Source organism: Pyrgilauda ruficollis, unplaced genomic scaffold (assembly GCF_017590135.1).
Source record: "Pyrgilauda ruficollis isolate IOZ18807 unplaced genomic scaffold, ASM1759013v1 scaffold3, whole genome shotgun sequence".
In the NCBI taxonomy this organism is placed as follows: domain Eukaryota; kingdom Metazoa; phylum Chordata; class Aves; order Passeriformes; family Passeridae; genus Pyrgilauda; species Pyrgilauda ruficollis.
Genome location: NW_024524377.1, coordinates 7,837,456 through 7,864,605, shown reverse-complemented (window position 1 = coordinate 7,864,605; position 27,150 = coordinate 7,837,456). Strand labels below are relative to the sequence as shown.

At 39.9% G+C, this 27,150-nt stretch overlaps 1 protein-coding gene across 11 annotated transcripts in view; it reads left to right on the top strand.

Annotated features, from left to right (window-relative positions):
* KALRN (kalirin RhoGEF kinase) overlaps window positions 1-27,150 on the top strand; it is a 472,671-nt gene that overhangs the window by 200,374 nt on the left and 245,147 nt on the right. For all 11 annotated transcript variants that reach the window (XM_041473008.1, XM_041473009.1, XM_041473012.1 and 8 more), the window contains exons 6-7: window positions 14,632-14,754; window positions 21,588-21,779. In XM_041473008.1, the coding sequence (XP_041328942.1) occupies window positions 14,632-14,754; window positions 21,588-21,779 (315 nt within the window). The remainder of the gene's footprint in view (window positions 1-14,631; window positions 14,755-21,587; window positions 21,780-27,150) is intronic.

Genomic DNA, 27,150 nt, shown 5'->3' with positions numbered 1-27,150 from the left:
CACCAGGGACAGCACCTGGGACGGGCTCCTCTGACTGAGATAAAATCCACTTAGTGAAGGGCCATTTCCCCTCTCTTATTTCACTGCTGTAAGCACTTGGTTTCTTTAATCTGTGCTATGTGTCATATATACAATCACCTCAAAGATTTCATGTGAATTATTGGCTTACAATTACTGTGGGAGAGATGTGTCCCAGGGAGTGAGAATGGGAAGCCAATGAGGAGAGTTCTGAGAAGGTGACAGAGGGACCTTTCATATGTGAAATGAATAAAAAAGGAAGGAGTTCTGGGGAGGTGGTTGATTAGGACTGAGGAGGAGGCAGGAAGCACATTAAGAGGGGACAGAACCACAGTCAAGATTAATAATGAGAGCACATCTGAAGTACATATGCCCCATGTGCAGTTTGACTATGAAGGGATTTGTTACTGAATGAATAGTATTTAGCAGTTAACAGTAATAATCATACAGGCATAATAATAATGGATTAGACATGGATTTTTGTATAGGATTTAGATTTCATTTAAGTTACGTGAACACTGAATTGGTGTGCAGAACTCAGCATGCTCTGGATTTTCCATCTAAGTACTTACACCATGAATATCAGAACAGCACAGTGAGTGAGCATTGCAATAAGGAGCTTTCCTGGAGATTCTGAACACAGGGGATGTTGTTAGACCTGAGGTAAGCTCCATAAGACTTCTGCCATGAAAGGATTCAATAAGCTTAGTGTCTTCTGCAGAGGTATTTGACTGAGGGTCTAAGTGAGACTCATTTAAGCATGTTTCTGTCATCCTTAGCCTATTTCAAATGTCTTTGCAGAGAAAGGATAGGGCCTTGGGGTAGAGATACTGCCTGCTGTCATGTTTTAGAACATCCATGTGTTTGCAGAGAACTTTATAAGAAGAGTGACCAAGAAATTATTGCTAAGCAAAAATGAAATCCCTTACCCGTAATTCCAGAAAAAGAGTTCTCAGAGCACCAAGTTGTTGGTGGTATCTACCCCTCTCAGCCCAAAGCAACTGTTTCTCCCTTCAGGTGAAACAACTCAGTTTCAGCTTAGTTTTAGCTGTAGCCCTGATGTAGTTGCATTTTGATGCTCGAGGTCTCCCTGAGTTGTCTGCTAGAAAGACAGACAGCCTGGTCTTGTAAAGCAGAAAGAGTTTCAGCTGCTATTGAAATCTATGAGGGACTCGAGGTCTCTCTCAGAGCTCCCAGAGACAGCACTGAGTGAGCTGGAGCAGTGTGGCATTCCCTGCTTCCAGCTACTGGCTCCAGCCCTGCTGGTGGCAGGGGCAGCTGTGGCCACCCACTTATGGTAAGGAGACCACGTCTCCATCTGTCCGTGCTGGTGTCCCCATCCCAGGATTCCAGTTATGTTAGTTCACATCTGCAATATTTGCCAGGGCTTGCAATAGTCCTGATATATAAATAACGAGCTTTGAAACAAATTCCTGACACAAGTGGTTCTTATTTTTATTATATAGAATAAATATATAGATCTCTACATGTATGGATCTGGAATAAACATTGCTCAAGAGTCTTTGAATTTAGTCAAAGTACTTTAAGTTACCTTAACATACTTGTCTTTTTTCATGCAATGGACTCTCAAACAGAGCACGTAGTGTCTGTTCTCTCCTGAAACGTTGTTTCCAAATCTGGCATCTTCTTTCCCATGCTGCCAATGACAAATGCTTTATTGTATAATCTGAAGTTTCCCTTAGCATATGGTGCTTTTTTTTGCTATAGACATTCTCACTAGACAACTGTTCATAGAATCAGGCTTGGGATGGCAGTGTTGGGAAGGAAAGTCATCTATCAGCCAAAATAAGCTGCCATGTGAATAGAAGGTCATCATGTCATCCCATGCTTTGTTCTTAAGCCCACTCTGAAACTAAAACAGCAAAGGGCAGGCCCCATGTTCAACGTAAAGTGTTTGCTCTGACACATCATTTCTAATACAGCCAGAACACAGAAAATAAGTACAGAGAGGTCCCTAAATTGTTGGATTGGCAGACACCATTTTACAGTATCAGATCATAAAATGTTGGAAAGATGATTATATAGGTGATATGGAAAGGAGGCTTGAATTGAGACTCAGCTGGTGCATAAACAATAAATAGTTGAGTGCGTGTTTGTATGACATCTGGCACAGTGAGGTCCTGAATCTGACTGGGATATTGCTAGTTTCCAAAAAAGAAATTCTGATTTTCAGTTTAGAATGGCCCTTGGAGATGTAAGGTTATGAAAACATTCCTATGGAACACAAATGTATACCCACAGAGGATTTGGGTTGCTTTGGCATATACTGGGAATATTCTGCTTCACTTAAGCTGTTTTGAGCAATAACTCTTCTGATAGCATCAATCAAGGACAGACAAAGGACCAGCACAGGAAGTTCATATCAAAGGGGGAAACTGTACATCTATTCTTAAAAATCTGTGTATTTCCCCAGATGAACCTATGCCAGCTCTAATCACTTGTATTTAATTACTTCACACTTCCCAGAACAAAGGAGGCTCTAATAAACAGGTGAGAATTGAAAGCATGTAGCAATAACTCTATTGTAGCAGGTTTTAATTAACTTTCAGTGTTTATTCAAATGTGTTCTTTATAATTTTTTTTTCTGTAGCATTTTAAAATAATTGAATTTTTGCTACTGAGTACTGCTTCTGCTTTGTCTTGAAGCACATCAGTACTTGCTGTCATAGGTAAGCCACTATGAGGTATTCTAACGCAGCTGGATAAACAGTACAATGTTCTGAGTGCACCTTTACTGATATTTTTTGGAATCTCAGTGGTGGCATAACAGGTTAATGGATTTCCCATATTACTTGGGTTTACCTGGTCTCAGAATTATTTTGTTTTTTAAACAAACCAAATAAAAGAACAAAGTTTGCCTAGAAGCAGAAAAAGCATTATAACGAGGGGTGGTTGTACACAGAGCATTGTGTTGACAGCTCGTTGTGTTGCTGTGAGCATAGATGTCATGTGCTAAAGAGATTTCATGGTGGAATCTGCACCTTCCCTTTTGGAAGGCTCTGAGAGTGGCAGCTAAACTGTGTCAAATCTGCCATTTCCATCACTTAGTCAAGGGCACCAAAGAATCCTTGGGGAACTGTGGGGGCAAATTTTCAGCATCTATAACAATAAATTACTTGCAAACCCCTTCATCTTTAATAGAAGGATGAATCCTGCCTAGCCTGCATGTGTCAGTTCAGAACCTGCATGCTGGCACTTGCTGTCTTTGCAGGCTGCAGTTCTGAATTAAAGATGCAGCGAGCTGACATCTGCTCGCTTTAATCGGAAGTCGCCTTCTGACAGGTTGCTAATGCCATCCACAATTTGTTGCTCCCAATCTAAAGTGAAGAGTTGTCAGAGTGGGAAGTAATCGTGGTGGGCTCTGTGGGAAGTGTTCATTACTTTGACCACTGCTGGTCACACTTAATAAGATCCTGTTCTTGGTACCTGTACGGAAAAAAAACCAAAAAAACCCAAACAAAAAAATAGATTTTTGCAAGATCAGGAGATCATTATAGACATCTTTAACTTTCCTCAAAGCACAAACAGAGCTTATTTCTGCTAATTGGACTGCAAAAGAAAAAAGTCTTCATTATTAGTCATGCTCCAAAGGAGCTTGCAGCTTCTCCACCATGTCAAACTTGTATCCTGCTACTTACCTATTTATCAGTCAAGACCGGGGGGTCTTCCCTTGTGTGCCAATAGCATTGTGAACGTTTGCTTTTCTGCCTTTCCATCCATCAGTAGAAAGCTTGGGGACAAAGCTAATAACCACAGGACAAATTCACAAGTACACACCAACTGCTCTGTGCTGCTCTAACAGAAAGCAGCTACAAGCCCCATTTTGCCATCTGGTTTAAGGAAGTGTGGGATTGCCTTGCCTGCTGAGCAGAGCAATACAGGGATCAGGGTAAATATATATATCAGAAATTCTCTTCCTTGTGGCTGTGATTCTAGTGGTGAATGTCACCTTCCATTGCTGCAACCATCACTCTGTGGCAAAGGGGCAGGATGCTTTTGTAGCCTCCTATTGACATTTCTATTTTTATTGCAATAAGTCTGCTGCTGGTTCAACAGCTCTGAGGGTACAAGCATCCTCCCTTAACACTTCCATGACCCAAGTTCAGACTTCAGAAGCAAAGAACACAAGAATCTTCTGAAGGCATTTGTACTAATTTTTCAGATGTGGATAGCTGTCCATCAGGAAGGGCAATCATCTGCCACACACTGATTTCTGTTGAGCTGGATTGGCACTGGGGCAGCAGAATTAAGTGCAAAGGATGTATAGTTCAAAGTTAAAAATTGGGAATTAAAAACCACAGGGGTTAACTGCCTTGCCTCCTGTCGCACAGGAAGCCTGTCCTGCAGTAGGAGTCCCGATGTGATGTGTAAAATAAACATCTGAGTGCTTTCCTTCTTTCTCTGTTAATTCATTCTGCCCTGTGCTGCCAGATCCGGTGGGGTTTTTTTTCTTTTATTGGCAGATAAACATGTTGCCTCCGCAGCACTTGGAGGTGAACCTGATCTTTTCGCTGGGAAGGTAAAATCACTAACAATGCCTCACTCCGCTGCTGCAGCTCGGGATGAGGAAGAGCTGCGCGTTTCCTTCGTGCTGAGCGTGCCCTGTAGCACAGTTCCAGCATCTGGGGCCGCTCTGTCCCATTGGCGCTGGAGCATCCAGCACAACTCGTGACCTCTCAGTGCACGGGGCACAGCCAGCAGTGCCCGAGCCATGGCGTAGTTCCTGCTCCGTTTCCAGGCTCCAGCAGCCTCGCTGCCCGTGCACCCCTGCCCGTGAGGAAGCGGCTCCGCAGCCGCTGCGGCTGGAACTGGAACATGGTGTGCTCTGCTATTTGCAGTTTCCTGCTGCCGACACGGGATACGCAGTTACTATTCCTCCTGCTTCCTCCTTGAACATTAGAATGGGTCCAAAAATAATTGAAGGCAGTATGTTCTGATGGAATATTTTTGTATTTGCAGAAATTTCCTCCTTCTTTTGCTTGCCAATTTTGATAGGGAGCGTTTTGAGACTGTTTCAGCATCTCCGACTTGGCAGTGCTGGGAGGCACAGGAATGCTCCCCTGATCAGTATGGCACAAAAATGAGTTTGGGCACCTGAATACAGACTTAAAACTCATTTTTAAGGATGATTATAGCATGTTTTAACCACAAAGTTCTGCTTTAGTTAATGAAGATGAGAAGACCCAAATGCTCTAGAGGGTATCAAAGCCCACACATCTAGAAAAAGATGAGAAAGCTGGTTTTTTTTTTTTTTTTTTTTTTTTTAATGTATTGCTTTGATTCTCAAAAAGGTTAGGTGGCAAGAGACTAGCTGTCAGGAAATAATGTAATTAAGCTGTACATGAGGTTCACAGACTTATTGTGCAGCATCTTTCACATGTAGCCATGTGATTATTTCTAAATTAATGTCTTCCTGGCCTGACTGAAATGCTTTCAATGACCCACACTTGGCAGAGCTTGGGGTCTTAAAAGTGTGTCTTAAATTACCCTTCATATCTATTTATAGAGAGCAGATAAAGGTGGGTGTACAGCTGAGAGGTTGTTTTCTCTGGAGCTGGTGAGGGTTGAAGAGGAAAAACCAGGAGCATGGTCTGTGGATAACTTCCAGAAGTATCAGTGTCATTTTAAACCAGGTGACTCTGACTTTTCTTCTTACAAACCATGCACATTACAGAGAATGTAATTCAGAAATGTTTTTGTGAACCATTATGTCTTGCAAGATCCCTCCGTATTATTTGGCACCAGAGTCCTGGATGCCTCATGTCCTGCACAGGTGCTGAAGAGGTGTCACAGACAAGACAGTCTTGAACTGGGGAATTTTGCTCAGTTTAAAGCTTATGAACACAAACTTCTGATCTTGATTTGGGTGCTGAAAGGAAAAAGCAGGCCACACTGCCATAAACACCTATTTTTCACCAGCTTAAATGTCTCTTGTTTTTGTCTCGGTTTATACCCAGTCCATCAAAAGTTTTTTTTGGTGGGCTGGTGGGCTGCGGGGCATGTCAGGGATAATGTTCACATAAGTTTATTTTTGCTGCTATTACAGATATTCTCTGATTCTTAATTTTTTTCTGCTGTTGTTCCTTAGAGTTCCTGCTCTGACATGGGCCATTCATCCCTGAGGTGTGACCCTACAGTGTGTCTCTAGCACAGTGTCCCTCAGCACCCCACAGTGTCCCTCAGGAACCTTCATTTTCTTTCCCTGACAGCTTGTTTCCAGGTGTTCTCTGTCTGATGGATGCTCTGGCAGCATGGCCAGGCACTGGCATGTGCTGGTTCTCCCTGATGGGGCCTCCCTGGTACCAAATCTTGTAGGAAGTGGGTGGTGGCAATTCAGGACCCCCTGAAGGCCACCTTGTGAGATCCAGGAGCACTGCCAAGGGGGCAGTCAGGTGTTTAAAGCTGTGGTTACACCCAGCTGCATCTCTGGGCCTCAGACACATGTGGGTTTGGTAGGGGAAATGCCACGATTCTGGTACAAACCAGCAAACATCTGTCTGGCAGTTTTGTTCTTAGTGGAAGCTATTTGGAGTCAGAGGAATGTTGCACATTCAGCCAGGAATAGAACCAGGGTCTATAACAAAGTCACCAAACTCCTACAGCATTTTCAACTGAATGAAAATTTCTTCTGAAAACTGAGAGGAAGATCCGCATCTCGGGGGGAAATTTTCATCATTTACACTGTTTTCCATTTATATCTGTTTTCTGCTTATATCTTTTAGTATTACATTTCCTATCCAACCAATGAATTAATTTCCACCTAGACATCAAGCAGTTCTCTGTAGATGATCTGTGCCCAGAAAAGGTCATTTTCATTTTAAGGAGCAGAAAATCCTTTCCAGGAATGCCTGACTGTTTGATGTTACTAAGTGTGCTGGGAAGTTGCAATATCTCAAAAAGCAAGCAAACAATGCAGACGTATGAAACACGCTCAGATGTCATTAGTTGTATTTATGTGTTCAGGATCTGTAATTCTCTCCCACCTTCAACAATAAAACTCCTACTTCTCTATTCAACCTTATAGGAATCATGCCTTACTTTGTACATGGCTGTGGCTTGATATGTGTCAGGAAAAAAATACACAGATCTCTTACTCTGGCATTTAGTGGGAACATTCAGTGTGAGTATGTTGGAAGTGGTGCTCTGCTATAAATACAAAGCTATTTGTCACGTCACACATCTCGCTAATTTTCTAGTGGGTTGACAGTTGGGCCCATTGTCTGGAATAATTTAATGTGCTGTAGCCTTACTTACTGTACTCTATGAATCATATACACAGATATTCATAATGGAAAAACTGTGTTCATGCAGCATTGAGGTTTACACAAATACAGCTGTGGGTCTGAATCTTCAGCTGGTGTAAATTGGCCTCGTTGGAACGACACCAATTTATCCTGGCCGTGGACTGCGCAGAACACATGTGAAAGGGAAAGATCTGGCAGAAGTACTGGCTTGTCCATCAGCATCTGTAAACACGAGACAAACACAAAAACAAACACAATGTTGTATTTAGGCCCTGGCTTAGCAAAGCATTTAGATGTATGCAGAGTTCTATTTTAAAGCTACAAATGCTTTGATTTAATTAAGGCTGTACTTATAAAGTGGCTACAGGAATTACAGGAGATTGGAAGGTTTTTTTTAATTGAAACAATTTTCATAAAATTTGTTGATTCATGAAAAAAAAACATTAGATGTGCTATCAAAGTTTTCTTTAAGTCCAAAATTTATTCTGGAGCCAGTATCCTCCTACCTGAGAACAGCCATTTTCCTGGTGACTGTGGAGGTACCCAGCCACTGTAAGGGCCCTGTGGGCACTGCTGGACATTAATGACCAGCCTCACTGCCAGCTTTGCCACAGCCCTGCTCTGCCTGGCCACAGGCCCTGCTGAGCCAGACACTGATCCATCAACTCATTTTGTGGCACGACCTGGGACCTCCCTCATTGCTGTGGACCTGGGGTTGCATCTGAGCCTGGTTATCCCCATCAGGCCTGATCCTGGCCTTCTGGATGAGGTCATAGCTTAAGCTCGCACTTGTCACCAGAACTTGTGCATTGTCCTCTTGCTTAAATCTGGTTGCTGTCAGTTGTGAATCTCAGGGGCAGTGGGACAGGCTCTGGTTAATGAGCCCCCTGTTCTATCTGCTGAGTCTTTATTTCTGGCTCCTTATCCCTTTAGGATCAGCTTGCCTGGACAGCCAGCACCAGTCCTCTGTTCTGCTGAATTTAGCTCAGAGGCTTGGCTGGAGGATTTTTCTGTATTCCAGGTAGAAGTCCTGATTCTTTAGACTGTTGGCATTTCCCATGTGCTCCTTCACAGACGTGTTGCACTTCTGTTGGCCTTTCCCAGACGTTTAGGTGACCTAGACATATGGCTGCTTCCAATTAAACTGTAGTTTTGATTCTAGTCTGGAGACATTGGGGGAGTTTCTTGATTGTCTCTTATAAAGTTAGCTCACATGCAAATCTTTCCTGGATCCTGCCCTTGCATGTCAGTAGACTGTGTGTGTGTCTGTTACCCAGTATTCCTTTTGTTCATATACTGGCTAAATTCAATTGCAAAAGATGTGAGAAATATGCCTTGATTTTTGCTTAATTGAGTTGTTGAGAATACTTGAACTCCCTTAATGAGATAGGAATAGAGCTTGTTGCTGGAAACTTTGTAAACCTCAAGAGAGGGACTCTGGCAGTTACTGTTGTGTGTGTGTGTTATTGTTTATATTGTGGAAATGTATAAAAATGAACTTGCTTAGCTGTAGATGCTCTCAGAGTAGAACTTTCCACTTTCTGTTGTAGATTATCCAGTTTAACACTGGCTGGACAGTTTTGAAAATACAAAATGCACATGGACTCTTAAATGGACCTCTCTTTAATAAACAATGTATGCTTACCTCTAGCATTTCCCAACCTGTAAATCATGGATATTAAGTTCCTTAATAGTTGGTAAAGGTATTTGATAAAACAGATTCATTCTTTGAAGACCTTAAGTGGCTACAGTGCTTGCCTTGAAAAAAATTATGGGGTCCACAGATTGGAAGAGATTGGAAAGCACTGATCTAATAGGGATTTCATCTGGCATATAATTAGTGATCTACCCTCTCCACAACTACAGGCAAGACATTCTTTTAGATTAACACTTTTTTGTCTCTTTGTTAGCAGCATGTGGAGGCATAGTGAGAGAATGCATTTATGACTACCTGGATTTCAAAACCCTGCCTTGTATTTTCCCTAAGTGCTCTTGAACTTGCTTTTATTCAGAACATCACCCAACTTGTGCTTGTCAGAGCAAATCACATAAACACTACTGGTCTCTGTCAGTATTTGTGCAGGGAACTACCAAGAGAAAAGATAGTGAGGCAAAGCAGAAGGTACTGACGTTGATCCAGCAGCTGTTGTTCTCCCATTTTTGTATGTCCTTTTCTAGAACTGATGCCAGAAGCACTGCACAAGTTATCCTAAATGATGTCAGCTGGAGTATTTCCAAAAAAGAAATAAAATCGACATTTCACAAAGTCCTTAGGGTTAGTCCTTAGAATCTCAGTTGGGATTGAAAGATATCCATGAACTAAAACAAGTGCAGAGAAAGGCTGTGTATCTTAAGAAGCTTCAGAAGAGCTGGGCTGTAGTAAAACAAACAGCACGAGACAATAACCCCACCTGGTCCACACTGAAAAAGGTTTAACACCTGGGAGAATTTTTTAACTTATAGGGAAATGTTGACCTAAGAGAAAATGAGTATAAACTGGACATGATCCTTGTGTAGATCAGAGAGTATGTGAAGAGCTCAGTAACAGGAGCAGAAAGTTTTTGGAGTTGCTTGTCATAGGAGGAGCTGGGCTGTAGCACTTCACTAGTTTTCAGGTGGAGCTTCATCCCTTTATGAAAGGAAATTTTATCCTGTGGTTGGCTGCCAAAAGCAGTGATTGGACTTGACCTGAATGTCCCTTTGGAACCATTTTCTTTATATGTACCCTATATTGTTCCTCAAGATTACATGGCTGTAATGGTTATCATTCTGCCCTTAATTAACCATATGAGTTTGATATTTATGGCTCAGAACTTAGAGAGAAGATGATTTTCTACAAGCCGGTTCATAATTAATTCCAGCCCTAGTATAGTGTTCAATAGATTTGGGATTTATTATTTCCAGCATGTATAAACAGTTTCATTAATAAATGTGTTCAGTTCACTGGCTGCCAAGGCCATGAGGGCTGTAATCCTCCCATCAATACTACTGGCATGGGGTGTGCTGCCAGCCATGTGCTGGGCACATCAACCTGTGGTGCTCTGCACCACTGTGTTCAGAATCCAGTGCTAATGCTCCTCAGCAAGCACTGACAAAAGCCAGAGAGCAGAGGTTTTTATCTGAAATGATGTTATAAATCTCATTTTAGCTGATGTAGAGCTGGACTGTGCACAGCCTGCATACATGCTGTTCCATATCCGTGTGTTTCTTGTCTGTTCTCAAACAGCTGTTCTCACCCTGTACTCACTGGCCTGCCAGATGTTAAAAATCCAGGGAAAATATGGAGTCACATTCTCCCTCTGTAGTACTTATTCATGACCAGCTTGAGACCCGCTGTTTGGTCTAACACTTAACCTGGATTTTCTAGTAACTCATCAACTATGATGACAAAACATGAGGTTAAGAACTCATTGTTGCCAGCAGGACTGGTGCTGGAGATGTGATCTGATACCCTAATCTCAAGTGAAGTTGCCTCAAGATCACGTCTATAATAATTACTAGTGCATATATGATCACTAGTGACAGTAGGGCTACGTTCCTAAAAATGCATAGGAAGAGACTCTTTGGGTCATTCTTAGTTCTTCTGACTCTCATAAAAGACTAATTTCCTTAATTAAATGTAGCACTTCACATTCTTCAGCACATGCATTCAATTTTCTTTATGTATTTTTAGAAACGGGTCTACAAGAGATAAACACACTGAAAGTTTATCTTCTTTTTTAAGTGTGTTTAACCCCTCCCCCTGCTTCTCAGCCACTGGAAAACTCCTAAGTACTTAACTGGTCTCCAGATTATCTACAGCAATGTGGAGAAGTGCCAGTCTGGGAGACACTGAGGACAGTTGGTTCACGTGTTTTTAGTGATGTAATGCCCAATCTTAGTTGTTCTGTGCTGCTGTTTAGTGTGAATTCATGACTGCAGGAGTGATTAGAAGGCTTGAGAGCAGAATTATTTCACTGGCAGTCAGCATGACTCCAACTAAGAAGTAAGTCACAGGAATAACTAAAGATCCATTAATTTTGTGATAATCACTAGACTAGGTTTGTTAGGAGAGCCTTTTTTGTGGATGGGATGAGATCAGTTGATACAGTGCTGTATACCAATGTTAGAGTGACACAGAAAATCTGTTTGCTGTGACACTATCTGGCTTAAACTGATCTCACAGGGCACATTCTCCACTCTTTTATATTTATTGTATTAAAAACTCATTCCTTTGACAGGGAAACTGATTTGTCAAAGGATCTTGAACATTTTTGCAGGAGCCCACATTAGCCCCTTGAAACTGGGGAAGTCCTTGCAGGGTTGAGAGAAACAGCAATTGTTGGGTCATTGCCATGTTCCCATCCGTAATGGTGCGTTTTAATTAAACAAACGAGGCAGCACACTCGTTCAGGAACACAGGAAGCATCAGAGTTTCTCATGTGGAAAACAAGTTTCACTTGAAAGCTTTCAGGAAATATTGCTGGTAATATGGGCCAGGCCAGACAATGTTGACAAACCTTCATGTCAAAACCTCCTGGCCACGCGTTGCAAACTCTCATGGCACCATCACAACTCACATTTCATCTGGTATTTTCAGAGTCTCAGCTTGGAGTCACATTATTATGAGAAAATTGTTTAAGACCATTTTAGTTTTTGTTAAAGAAAAAAGTTTGAAAACACAATCCATTGCATCTCCAAAGTAAATAAGACCCCATTTTTAGGTATTTATTTAAACCCCATCATTGTTAAGGAAATCTTGTGACCTGTGATACTGTGTAATACTTGCATATCTCATCATTGAGGTCTATTGCTCAGTGTTGATCAAAATTCTTGAAGGACATCCTTTAAACTTTGTTGTTATATTTCAGCTGATTTAACAAGACAAAAAAAAAAGGAAAATAATCTCTTAAACTTCCTTTCTTTTTCTTATTGGTTTGTTATTATTTTACATTAAAAGGGAGAAGCATGGTTTAAGTTAAGCTAGGTTCTCATCCTGCAATAAGTGTATAGATTAGATAAAGGAAATGCTCCCTATCCACAGAACAATAGATTACTTGTTTAAATTACTTGTCTTAAGAAGATCCTGATTTGGCTTTGCTGAGCATAAAGTATTACATTTACTGTTTATTTTTAGTGGATTCCTGCCAATTTTCTTCTCCCTGACTGTCTTTAGATTGTTTAAAACCCAAAAAAAAAAAAAAAAATGTTCTCATCAAACATATATCTACTTACAAGAAATCTCTGTTGATCTTTCCACAGGGACATAAAATCTTGTTGTTAGGACATGAACTTGGCTGTTATGGAATTTTCCTTTCTTTTTTTACCTTGATGTTTTTCCTGTCCTTTTTCCTTTTTTTCCCTTTAAGCCCACAAGTGTGGCAAATTATGTTGTGCTAATTCTGCTTATTAAATCTTCATAAAGTGAGAAAAAGGAATCCAATGAGAAAGCTTTAATGTCTCTTCAGGTGTAGTAGGTAGTTTCATTCTGTTTAATTGGCAGTAAAGTTTAAAAACTCTGACCTCATCCTTGCAAAAATTTTGTTGCTTATATTTCCTGAAAAAATGGTGATAGGCGTGATCAGCTCTATCAGTAGAAAGTATTTCTGTCATTGATATTGCTTTAGACTTGCATCTTTGTAACTTGAACCAAATTTGGCTTTTAGGACTATTTATCAGCAGAAAATACAAGGCTGATATAGACTCTCTAGCTGCAAGTGTATTTTCTCAAATAAAAGATTAAGAAGTCAGACATATGTGACAGTTTCTTGGGCACCAGGTCAGTGTAGTGTGTCTGGTGACACTTGGAATGTTTATTTGCCTTTTGTTGAAAGGGATATTCAGTGTTATTTTTGCAAATCCCCTCCGTACGGCAGAGCACTCCCAAGCTGGATTGAGTGCTCAGCATGAAATGCTGTTTTTCCTGCAGGAATCTTAGGTGACCCATGCAGGGCCTTTTCTCTCCTCTCAGGAGCCCCATCTCCACCGGGAATGGGGAACTGACCCTGAGCAACTACAGCAACAGAGCAGTGGGCTCTGAGAGTTCTTCAGCTGTCACAGGTCAAAAGTTGTTATGCAGTGCTAAAGAACAAAGCAGTTTTTTATTGGAGGACATGTAAATGTTATAACTAAGATCTGGACTGATCTTTTGACCCTGAGGTGGTTACTTAGAAGCTGCATCACTGCCTTTTTACCTTAAAACACTTAAACTTTTTACACTTAAAACATTTTCTCTAAGACTGTCTAAGACCAGGGACTGCACTGACCTGATCTGTGCGGCCTCCATAATTAGTTTTCTTTTTTATAGTGAATTAATGAGTTAGGGGGGTTTTGTTGTTGTTGTTATTATTATTATTATGAAAGATTCCTTATTAATGGACAGTTCCCCAGCTTACTGGGATGGTGATATGGAAACATAGTTTTAGAGGGATACTGCAAAAAAAAAAATGTTTGCAGAAGAGATCTGAGATTGCAATTGCCTGCAGAGCTGGAGTCAGGAGTAAAGAATGAAAGGTTCTACTTTGAATGCATTTAGTTTCTAGCACAACACAGAACAAGCTAAAACATAAATGCACTATCTCTTAGCTGACTTGTGACAGCTTATAATGAATGAATGGGCTGCAGATTGAAATGTCACACTGACGTGCTTCTGAATAAGAAATGAGTTTCATCAGCTTTATTCAATATATTTCTATCTGTGTCTGAAGTACTGAACAATCCATTTTGCTTGGGAATACATTTGGAAGTGGAAGAAGTTGAAATGTGTGCTCTCTATAGATATTAATAAAATACTTTTTTTCTTTTTTTTCTCTTCATTCCCAAAAATAGTATGTGGCAGATAGGCTGGGTTCTGACTTTGAACTTGGAAAGATCTAGGAAAAAAAAGTGTAGGAAGTCAGCTGGCTATTTGAATGTAATATTTGGAAATTTTATATATAGATTAAAAAGAAAAGGGTTTGAGAAATATGTATTGGTAATATTTATGGAATTTTTGGTCCATTTGTTGTTTAAAACTACTTTATCAACTGCTAGATCTTTGGTCAATGAAGCAATCCCTGATTATAGTTCCCTCTGCTGACATTTTTCTATATATGAAATTCCCATTACTTATAGGAAAAGACTGTGGGATCAAGCTTATTGAAGAACATGTTTAATAAATTATTTTTCCTGATTCTGTTAATAGTGAAATTTGGTGATAACTTCAATGCTTCCATTACTCAACAACAGTTTATTTTACTGAGGATCATAGGTGAGATGATTTTGGCTATGTTGCATACACATTTGTCTCAGAAGAGGATTTTTATATTTTGTACTGTCTCTTACTGTTTCCCTCCTTGTCTAATTCTGGTTTTTTACCTCTCCCTTCCAGATGTTCGACTGGATCAGCCACAACAAAGAGTTGTTCCTGCAGAGTCACACAGAGATCGGTGTGAGCTACCAACACGCCCTGGACCTGCAGACACAGCACAATCACTTTGCCATGAATTCCATGGTGAGTTGAGAGCACTGTGAGCAGCACAGGAGGGAGGAGAGGGCAGCACAGGAGGCCACCTCCAGTGCTCAGGGAACAAGGGACCTGTGAGAGGTGAGGTAAGGAAGGGCAGGCTGGCTGTGGCAGCAGCAGTGTTGCTCTGTCCAGCCAGACACTGATGTATGGTAACTTCCTTGACTTAAGAGCAGCACAGTCCTCTGGAGTTTGTTTACGTTTTGGAGAGCAAATACAATATTTTTTAAGTTTTTGACATTTCTTTGGGAATTAATGAGAACTGTAGGATGCACTTTAATAATTTATACTTTTTCCTCCACAGAGGGTGGAGGTATACACCTTATATATAAGGTACTTTTCAAAACCTTGAAAAGGAGACACTAATCAAGCTGTCAGTTGTGGCCACAGTGGGATTTTGCCTTTTTCAGTTGTTAATTGGTCAGAACTTTTGAATCCAACTCAATTTACCTTTCTTTTTCAAAAAAGAAAACCATCATTATACGTTTATAAGTCCTTTGGTCATTTTCTTATTCTTTCCAGACAGAAGGTATTTATCCTGGAAACTGCCCTGCTTTCAGCACAGAAATGAGGACAGGATGTATTGATGTTTTGATCATTGCAGTGGGATAGAAAAATGCACGTACACCCCCTGCTGCAACTGTGCAGTGCAGAGATAAGCCCTCTCTGAACACTGTCAACCGCAGCAAAGCTTGCTCTGAGTAAAGCACTCCAGCAGGTGAAACCTCCTCCTGCTGTGCAGGATCAGGCTGCAGCTGCAAGGGGATGACACCTCAGAGGTGGTTGAAGTTGGTGGTGTAAGGCACTGGAGAGCTCCAGGGGCAAGGCACTGGAGAGCAGCTGTCTGAAATGGGAAAAAGAGATCCCGACTACCCCAGGAAGTTAAGGACCCCACACTGCTTTCATCAGGTTACAGGCATTAACCCTGGGATTCTGGCCAAATTCCAGGTCAGGTAATTAACTGCTCTGACCTGAATTCAACAGGCCACTTCCACCTAGCTAGCTATTCCCCACTTCAAGCACTGTGCCTCACCAGGGCATTGCATAACAGTGGGAGATGAGAAATGTTTATAATGCCTATTAATGTGTTTATTGTGATTATATCAGAGCAGAGCACTGAAAACCAGGCTCTAGGCACCTGATAGTTAAACTTGCCCTCACAGTGCCATCTAGCAAAATCCAGGATAATGCTGCTTCCATATAACACTGCTGCTCTCAGAGTCCCAATAAGTAAATGTGTCCTGGAGGTGAGTGCATTAAAATTCATTTGACTTATAAAATATGCAAATTTAGTAATAATTCTTCGGAAATACCATCACAAGACTCAGGCTTGAGGATCTCCCTTTATCCTTTTTTGTGGTAATAATACCACAAAATATGGTAATGTATAACCATTATACATGGTTATAACATGTCTAATATTATTTTCTTAAAATAACTGGGAGTTAGGCTTGGAAAGAGATCATTACTGTTAACAGAAAATTAATGATTTTGGTAGAAATTTAATGTATAATCTGGCTGGATCTTTTCACATGCAATACATCAGCAACTGCTGGATTGAGAATAGCTCAGCTGTTTATTACTCAGAAGTATGAGTAATAAAATAATGAAATCTTGAGGCACTTTTTTTGGTTGTGGGCCTTGGGCTTTTCTGTGGTATTAAATTTTGTTTTGTTTTGTTAATACATTAAAATCAGTATCTAGTGGGGATCTGGAGGAGGACAAAGTAGCTAAAGATGGCTGTATGTTTAACAGGGAAAAAACCTACAAACTTCAGTGAAAGCTGGATCAGATCCTGGATTTCTAAGGTGTTTTGTTTTGGTTGTGTTTGTTGTTTGGGTTTTTTTTCTTTATACTGTGCATACTGTCCTTTAAGCCTGGCATAACTAATAATAATTAAAATACAGTCTTCAGTTCCTCTAGGAAATGCACATCCCTAATATTTACTGGGTCATGTCTTTTGTTGCATAATCTTCCTGTACATCTCCATAGGCATGCTGTGACCAAAGCTCTCTTTTGGAAAAACAATTTGCTACTCTGTTTGTTACAATAATTCTTCCTTCTAAATGATCAATGTGGGATGTGGGAAATCATATATTTGAAGTAATAAACTGTAGTGTGCTATTTTTCTTTCAAATAAGGAGCATAGATTATTTTTTTTTTCCTGTGATTCGAGGTGGTGCTTGTTTTCACTTCAGTTTCAAAATAAATTGTTACTCTTTATCACAGCTGTATAATGTTTATACTGAAGCAATAGTACTTTTCACAGAAATGAATATTTAACTCAGACCTTTTTCAAGCAATATCAATAATCTAATAAATTCACTAGAAAACAAATCCTCAGTGTTCCATTATGGCACAAAGCATACTGGGTGTAGCTCTGCACTTGGATACCTGGTGTACAAGCCATTTGTTCTGAATAAGTTATTTGTATTTCCCTTGCCTGGACTTTTTTATGCCTGGATCTGACAACTTGCTTAAATTAGGAGTTCCTGCTTTCTGCGCACAAAAATGAGAGTATTCAGTGCTGATACTGCTGCCTGTCCTGCTGTCAGGGAATTACCTGACACCACACAGAGATCCGTGTTGTCCTAAATCACAATATATTTCTAACGCATTACAATTATCATGTAAAGGCTAATAATGTCTGTTGAAAATTCCCAATACCTGTCTTCAATGAATGCTATTTTTCTGTATGTAGGTTGAGCTAAAATGCCATCCAGTATAACACAGGTTACATGTAATTGGTCTTGTTATAGAAACTTAAAGGTCTTAAAGATGTCTCATGAGGGGTTTTTTTTGTCATTGAAACATTCTGCTTTGGATTTATGTGTTAGGCTCATTTCACATATAGTTTCTAAAGTCACAGTAGCACAGTATAAACTGGTTAATTTTTTATTTTCTTTTAAAGAAAACCCCTTCAGCAGTCAAATTTTACTTTCAATTAATCTGCAGAACCCTTGTCTTGTAACCCACCTTTGCTGTTTGCTATTACAGTATCTCACCTAGTCCTCTAGGAAAAGAGATGAACACTCCAAATTCCTTGCAGATTTAATGCTTTCCACTGCTCATTTTTCTTTTGTGAGTGTCAGACATTCTTTTTATGAGTGTGCCACAAGAAAGTGTTGTCGCAGCCAGGCTTGGAGGGTTCAATCAAGAGGGGATGTCTCCCAGCGTGCCCACGAGGTGGTCAGGGGTGAATGACTGTATTTCCCTGAGGGAAATCATTCCACAGCTGCAGCTCCACCTCTGTCAGTGCTCATTGCTGACACTGAGGGCTCTGATCAGAGCGTGTGCTGGGACCTGGATGTGCACAGTGCTCGCTGTGCTGGTGGGACAGCTGTGTCACACGATGGGGACCAGAATCAGGGTCTTGGCTGGGCCACACAAATGGGCTGAGGGTTGGTGGACAAAGAGGGGAATGGGAGCTTACGAGGCACTGCTCAAGGCTTCGTCAGCTGTAAAAGAAACCCTTACCTCTCATGATACCCATGTACATGCGGGGAAATTTTTGTTTTGTTTTCCAACCCAGTGATTTTTAGAAGGTAGAAATCCCCTTTTTTGGACTAAAGTTTCAAAGTTGAAATAATGAGTTGTGTCAAAGTCATGGAACATTGCTGTGTTTGAAGAAAAAGTTCCCGAAGAAGTTTCGATTTCCTGTAGAAAATGTTTTTTTTTCATCCTGATTTTGATGAAATATTGCAAATAAAAAATTAACTCTAACATGAGAAGTGCCTTTGAAAAGCATGCAAGTAAATATGAAATTAATTTTTTTCAATGCTGAAAGGTATTTATTAGCTAAAATTTCAGTGCATCCTAGTGTCATGACTACAGAATGTCAACTGAAGTGCTTTTACTTCTAGACATTAATGTATTGTTTCCTCTTTTTTTGACCTATTTTGCTCTCATATAGCTATAAAAGAGTGATCCCTTGCAGTCCTCTTTGGGGACCCTTCTCAGTTTTGAAAGAAATATGAGGTTAGGTTAATTTTAAAGTGAGATTTTCCATGCACCTACTATTGTGGATTTTCCAAGCCTAAAGGAAAAACAAAGTCACAGACATTAGTTGCTCTATTGAATTTATTTCCTATTAAGATTGAAAGATCTATATAATAGCGCCATAGAAAAAAATCTCAGTTCACTCAGTTTATAGAAGTGAACACACCAGAGGGAAAGGAAGATTTAACTTGTGAAATGTCAACAGATAAATTTCCTCAGCATAGATTTTCCATTTTACTTCAGAACATTACACATTGACAGATAAAGATGAAGAAAACAACCTGGCTTACAATGTTTGCTCTTCTTCAAGGTGGAAAAGAAATGTCTTGCATTTTGTGGATTGTGGTCAGTTAAATGTTGGGTTTTTTTCCTGAAAGTAAATTATGGATTGCCTTGAGGCCATACTGCATTTTACTTCAATCTGCAGCATCAATACAGAAGAGCCCATCACAGGTGATACTGCACTTTGGTGCATTTGTTGCTCAAACATGAGCAGGAGAAACTGGTGTCTCTGTTTTCTCAGCCTTTTCCACTTGGTGCACAAAGAATGGAAGTGTGAGCTGGTGATTCCCAAACTGCTTCTTGCTTCCTGCTGAAGAAGCTATGGACTTAGTGGGTTGGTACCCTTCCATGAAAAATTCTCATATAGGAAAGAGACATTTTCATCCTTATCCCTGTATAAAAATACAACAGACATAACAATATATAAATCTATCTGACTTAAGAACTAGACTCTCAGAACATCTGCTGCAGTTCAGCTAAATTTTCCCTTACTCTCCTGCTGGTTAACACACCTGTGCACTGGAGCCATTTGGAACCACAGAATTCACAGTTGTTACCTCCATGCCCAATGCATTGCAGTGGCCGAGATAAATAAAAAATAAAAATAAATAAACAAAATCACAATGAAAACAACCATTTTCTTCAGGAAACCAAAACTTCTTCGGGGACTTTTTCTTCAAACACAACAAGTTCCATGACTTTGGCACAACTCATCTAAGTTTTAGCACCTGTGGTGATGCTGCACTACTTTCCAGCAAAAGAATTGACCTGAAGTGTTGCAAAATTATCTTGGCTGAGGTTTTACTCATGAAGGATTTCTGGGAAAAAGGCTTAAACATTTAGTATGATTTCCAGTTTCTAACCTAGAGGGACACCAAGATACGTTGGACTGTGGCTGGTGGTCAAAATTTCAAATCATAGTGGGTTTTTTTTAGTAGGCTTTAAGCTCCAGAACAGTTTTGATTGGTTTCTCTAGTTGCAGTGGAAAAAAAAAAAAAAAAAAGAAAAAAAAAAGATGGTTATTTCTTAAAAATTAATATAACAATTTTGAGCCAAATCAAAATTTTAAGAAAAGTCTTCGTGATAAGAGGAAAAAACAAGACTGAAGCCTGGGTATTGCTTTAGATCGATGTTATTTATGTGACAGTTGTCTCAGTCATGGTTCTACCAGGGAGAATTGAGTGGCTCAAAGGGCTGGGGCCCAATCTTTTTCCCCTTTAGCACCTACAGTTATGATGAATGTACTTCATAGTTATCCCACACACTTTGCAGACATACTTTGCCCTGCTTTACAACTTAGTTTGGACCTGTGCCTACCTTGGCAGTGCTCTGTTGCATTTCATGTTTGGATTGGCAGATACCTTTCCACATTTTGCTCCCACTCACTCTGATGAGATCCTGCTCCAACAAACACTTCCATCTCTGATTTATTATTTGCCCATGAGTAATGCTGCTAAAATCATCAGGGCTGTGTCTGTCCTTGTGCCTGAGGGTCTTACAGATTCTACTCCCAGCAGAAATTTCTAAAGCCCTTTGGAAATAGTTTAGAGAGACAAGAAAGCAGTAGTAAGTCATCATTAGCAAAACATCTCAAATTTTGAGTTGTTCCTTTCCTCCGTCGAGAAGGAAGGAGAAAGGAAAAGTGCTTACATCAAGTGACTTTCCAGGAATCTGCAGGACAGCTGTCATTTGTCTTGTGATGGTGCATCATTATGGGACACTGTCATGATGGCTATTTATTTTCAGCTTACATTCCTATGCAGAATGAGGGTATTGTAATGCAATTACATTGCTGTCTGAGGTTCAGTTTGAGAAAAAACTATTCTTCCAAATCTTCAAGGCTGAATAAAAACAATAATGGAAAATTCTTATGAAAGAACAGAAAATATTACCCTTTTAGAGGCTTTTGAATCCTTCTAAATGCAGAATAGCGTTGAATAGCTCTGCTGGAGAACAGCTTAAAATACCCTGCAGAAAAGATAACATTTTAACTGAACACCATAATGTAATAGAGATTTCTATGGAAACACTTATATTTCTATAGGATAGCCTTATGAGCTCTTTTAAATTCTGTAAGACTTTTCCATTTGTTGACACTACATGTCTATAAAGGATTATCATACAATTCTCAAAGGGCATAAAGCAAACCTTTTACTTATAAATATGTGGATATAGCATCCAGAAATATGAATTAATGCAACAAAAGTATCAGGAATAATATAGAAGCAATGAGTATACCCTAAGAGATGAGTGAATAGCTGAAGTATGGCAAATCAGTTATACATAAATAAATTCAAGGAGAGAGTGGGACATAACAGTGTTAGATAATGGCATAGATGTACAGAAAGAATCCAGAGGGATGTGTTTTTAGAGCGGAAGGTAGTCTGCCTGCTATTCACACACATTGAAGCAGGTGGTTGATTGCTCCCACTGAACTGCTTGGCTTTACTCCAAATGATGGTGCTTGGAATGTGTAATGAATACTGAGGGTGGTCACAGTTCTTCCTTCTCTTTATTTATGTGTGCTTTTTAATTTTCAGAATGCCTATGTCAACATCAATCGAATCATGTCTGTGGCGTCACGGCTTTCCGAGGCAGGCCACTATGCTTCCCAGCAAATCAAACAAATATCCAGCCAGCTGGACCAGGAGTGGAAGAGTTTTGCTGCAGCTCTGGATGAGCGCAGCACCATCTTAGCCATGTCTGCTGTCTTCCACCAGAAAGCTGAACAGGTGAGTGGCTTTGGGGAGAGGCAGAATGGTCCCCTGCTACCTCAATAAAGGTGGTGCTGCAGTTATTACTTGATGGGTTTTGGCTTATGTGCAGTGAGGCTGCGAGCTTTGTTCTTGAGGACTCAGTGTCCCAAAAACAAACAGTAGTATTTTCACCCTAAAAACAGGCCATGTCCCCTTGTGGGTAAGAAATTAGGTTTTCATTTTAGTAATGAGGAAGAATCTGATCATAACTGAAGTACACTGGTGCTGTTTTATTTCTAATATTTCATTGGAACTATGAATAAATTCAGGATTATTATGGTCAGGAAAACAGTATCTGCACTGATGTATATGTGCTATGTGCAGAGGAACATTACACACATGACAAAGGTGTAGACCAGCAGGCAATTTCTAGGAGCCAAAGTATATTATTGTTAATGAATATTACAGAATTCATTCCAACACTTACAATGCTCTCCATAGCTCCAGACTTTGTTAGACATCACTGAGCAGAGATTTCAGAGACAGCTGTGAACATTAAAGAAAATTTTCCATACCCCTGAACTTGTTTTGTGTCTTTAACAACTACTAGAACGGTTCCATAGTTCATAGCTAGAATAAAGATTTAAAATGTCACTGAATAAACCTTGTGCTTTTTTTTCATCTAAACCAGGTTCACCTAATGATGATGCTTCAACATGGATGATTTGTTGATTACATTCATTTTCCAGTGACAAATGCTGCTTTGGGGCTCTCTTCTGTGTTGTTGTGTACTTGTTTTTCCAAGTAGTTAATACCAAAGCTACTAAGTGGGTGTACTTGATATTTATAAAATACCCATACTTGAAGCATCTGGAGAAGAAATTGTAAGAGCTAAGGAAACTGTGTCTGTTAAGCCAGAATATATGTGTAGAAAAGGTTATCTTAAAGAGTAAAGATTTTCCCCATTGTTTGTTTCCGACTGTAAAACTACAATGGATTTTTCTTTATTCCCCGCTTCTTATTGACAACAGGCAATAGCATAGAGCAATTACTCACCCTACTGGGCACTTACTCATGTAAGCACACTCAGTGCCTTTGATGGGACTGATAATCTAAGATGCCCAGTACAAAACCTTTCATCTCCTTACAATGGGCACTGTAGTGATTAGGTGTAGTCTTCATGTTAATAATTGGTCAATAATCATATATTCATAAAGGAAAATCAAAGGATATATATGCAGCCTGTAGGCACAATTAAAATGTTAGGGTTTATTAATGAATTAGATAGTTCTTGTTTGCTTGGCTATGTTTGGGGTAGTTTTTACCACCTTTTTCTTTTTTTTGTTTTTTTTTTTTTTTTTAATAAATGAGTGACTCCCAATTTTTCTGAAGCATCAGTCTTGTTTGCTATCTCTGAGCTGCTGAGGTATTGTGCAGCATGAAAGGCAATAAACCAGAAAACTATACTGACCTGCCTGGCACCTCTTCCCAGCAAACTGAAGTTTGTACTGTCTGACAGGAGCCAATTTCTCATTATTAACAGACAGGAAAATTTGCTAATTGTGCCAGCAGTTGTTCCTCACTTGCAGTAAGAGAAAATTCAGTGGAAGAGAAATGCTGAAGTGAAACCTGTGAACTCAGCTACAAAAAAGAAATGTGGGTGTCACCATGTCCATGAGCTAGGACTAAAATTTCATCCCTGCCTTAGTAACTCTGGCATAAACCAATGCCTTGAGCTAGTAATTTGGTCATTTAACCTCTGTATAGTATAACTAGTGAGGTGTTGGAGATTTGGTCTGTAACTAAGTCTGTTGTCTATCAAATATTAATTCCAAATGTGACTTTTTATTAGTTGGCATCCGCCAGGGTTTTTTTTAAACTCAAATCAGGGCTTCATTATTTTACAATAAATAGGGCTTACTGACAAATAGGGCTTTATTGTGAAGCAAAGATACAGATAAACCCACTATTTCCTCTGTTGCAGATCTAATCTATTTTTGCTCCCTTTGTTCTCTCAGTAAGGCTAATCTTGTTGCAGATGCAGCCATTTCTCCCAGAGTGTGTCCCTGCTTCCCTCTCACCGATCTCTGGTGCAGAGTGTCATTCCTTCTCCGGTGCAATAAGCTGCTGCACTCTCTTTGTTCATTCCTTGCTGTTGATTGAAGGTCTCTGTGATGCCAGCTGGAAGCCAGTCTTCTAGGACCATAATCTTTCAGCCTCTGGCATACCCCAGCCTGCAAGGGAATTGTTGGCTGGGGACAGAGATTTATGAAATATCTATAATATGCAACCTGAGCAGGAAGAAACTTGTTTTTTCAAGGTCTCTTCCTAAAGACCCCACACAGAAAACTGCACAGAATGCAATTTGTCTGCTTTGGAAGGATGAAAGGCTAAGTCAACCCTGCTGGGAATTGAACCTCACATCTGTCTTCATGTGCCTCAGAATCACAGTGCTTTCCTGGCTTTTATTGCAGATACATGTGGCATGTATGAATGGGACTCAGCTGAATTCATTCCTGGATGCTTTATTTATTTATTTTCCTTTTTTTTTTTCTTTAGTGTGTGTGCACATACTTGTCCTTCTTAAATTTTTAAGCACAGCTTGTACGTACTAAACCATCAACAAGAAAACAGCAAAGAAAAGGAAAAAATAGAAGAAAAGAAAGCAAACAAGACAAACCTTGCCAACTACTTAGCCTCCAGCTAGGCAGTCTTCAACACAACTGTCTGATCCAAAGCCAGTAGACTTCAGTCAAAACAACCACTTTGTCCAGGTCACGGTACCACTCAACAGATTCAGTGGAGGTGTTTCCCAAGTGTCCTGTCATTCCACCTGCTACACATCTCTCAATTCTGTGGTGTTTTTTTCTTCTTTCCTATTTTTTTTTTAATTTTCCCTCCTTTTCTCATGCAAACCTGGAGATATTCTAGAGCAAAAGAGAGTCTGCTTCTCTAGGTTTATGTGTGTCTGAAGCTCTTCAAAGTGTCAGGAGGATGTAGGACACCATGTCTTATCTCACTGAGATTTCAAGAGAACTTGCTGATTTACTGCAGATGAGATTCCAGCTCACCAACCACCAGAGGGGGGAAGCACCCACACAGGTGTCCTACCCATTTTGGATGTAATCTCTGGGTGGGCTAAAGTGTACATAAAATGTTCACTCTACAGGTCCTGTCAGAATGAACAAATTAATGTTATGAATTAGCCAGGAGATCTCAACCAATTATTTTGGCTCAGAGTCTACCCTCAGAAGTGCATGTGCAGAATTACTGTTTAAGGTAGTAGCTGTTAAGTGCACACAATAGATATTTATGCTGATTCTCATAAAAGTGACCCCTGACCATTTGCTTCATATTACTTCACTCCCCAGTCAGGAAGATTAGTGTTCTCATCTCTGCCTGGATCTCTCTAAGCACATCTTCAATTCCCCTGTATGAGGGAAAGGAAAGGAAAGGAAAGGAAAGGAAAGGAAAGGAAAGGAAAGGAAAGGAAAGGAAAGGAAAGGAAAGGAAAGGAAAGGAAAGGAAGAAAAAGCCATATTATCTTAATATTGATAAGATGCAGGGCTAAGACTAATATATATATGGAAATTCCAGAAACAGTATCAGGAAAAATACAAGTAGCTTCATAAAAAAAATTGAAAAATTCAGAATAGCGAGAGGTATTAAGAGTCACTGAGGAAAGTGGCTTCATGGCTGTCTTCCTATCTTTCCCCACAGCCATTCTGGCATGAAAGCACACTAGAATTTTGTTTTAGATTTTCTGGGTCCTGGTGAACCACCCTGGTTATCCTGCAGCTTCCACACAGAGGCAAACAGTGGGCAACGACTGGGCAAAAAATATAAAGAAATGCAGAATGTCTGAGCTGTGCTTTGGAGCAGCCACCTGGTACAGCAGAGTAGTCCCTGAGGAAAAGTAGTAAGAAGTCTGAGAATCCTTTATTACCTGTTAGAATTTGCATACAGAATTTGCAACTCAGGTTGAGAATTAGGAGTAAGTGTAAGTCATAATTTTAAAGATGCTTTTGGATTGGAGCAGAGACGCAAAGGTACTGTAGGGACTTCTTTAATTTTTGAGAGACATTCTTCCTAATCTTTCCTAAATCCTTGTAAAGCATGGACAATTATTTTATCCTGTCATTTCAAATCGTATTTAAAGGGTTTTTATATTCCCTATAGGAGATATTCTAGTCAATAAAATAATTATGAATTTAAGCACTTCATTTAAATGGTATTGAGTTCTAGTAGGCAGTAATGACTCCTGTTCCAAACTAACAGTTAGTAATTTACAATTTTAAATGTAAGTTTTTGCAACTCAGTCAAATGGTGATTTTGTGTTGTAATAAGAATTTGCTTCTAGCATGAAGGGTTACATTTAAATAATTTTTTTTTCTCACATTTGTCACAGTGTGTGACAAATAATAAAAATTAACAAAGCTGCTATTTTGAAAATATCCAAATCAATAGTGCTATGGCCTGAACTAACACTTTGCAACAATCCCTAAAAAACCCCTATTTGCTCTTCCTCCACACACAGCACAGACCACTCTGCACCGTGTCAGAATATCAAACCCTGACAGGCTGCATCTCTTTAAACTTTTTAAAACAGATGATGTCAACTGCTCTTGCTAGTGGCAGAAGCAAAATTAACAAAGTAATTGTGACATTGTCTGTATACAAAAGATAGATGCAAACCAGCAAGGTGGATGTGTGCAGTGGATCTTTCTGAGACTTCTCCCACATACTGTGCAAATCACAGTCTGGAAATGTGACAATAGATGAGTAACATGCCTGTAAGAGCTTTTACTGATATCGGTAGAATCAGCAGTTTTGATAAGAACAATAACAGTGTGATTCCAGCTGCAGGAGCACTCCTCTGTGAGGTGTAAAGGTCTTTTGTTCACTGTTACAACCAAGAGGTTCATGGAACAGCCCCAAAAGGGATTGCTCCCAGCTCTGTGCTCTTAAACTGCATCAGAAATCATGTGAATGCCATTACTTTGGCACAAAATGTGATGACTTCAGCTTTATGCAGGGATGTTTGGGGATTTCATCTGAACAGATTCAACAGATCATAAGTCAAACCAGTGCAGGAGAGCCTGCCATCCTTGCCTCTAGCTTTCTAGAAAGCACAGTTGTCACTGGTAGATTTGTACCTTGTAGACATGAACCCTTAGGAATTCATCTTTTGTCACAAATCTTTGTGCATGAAGTGTTTACAGTGCAAGCACTTTAGAGCCTTGATTACACAGCAGCATGGTGAATTGCTTTACACTGCCAATAAAAAAGGATGCTGATGCCAGAGTTGAATTGGAATTCTTTGCTTTGAATCTCACAGCCCTTCATGCTGTGAGTGAGAGCCTAACTAACAAGCCACAGGTGAACACTTCAGAAGGTGACAAAGCTG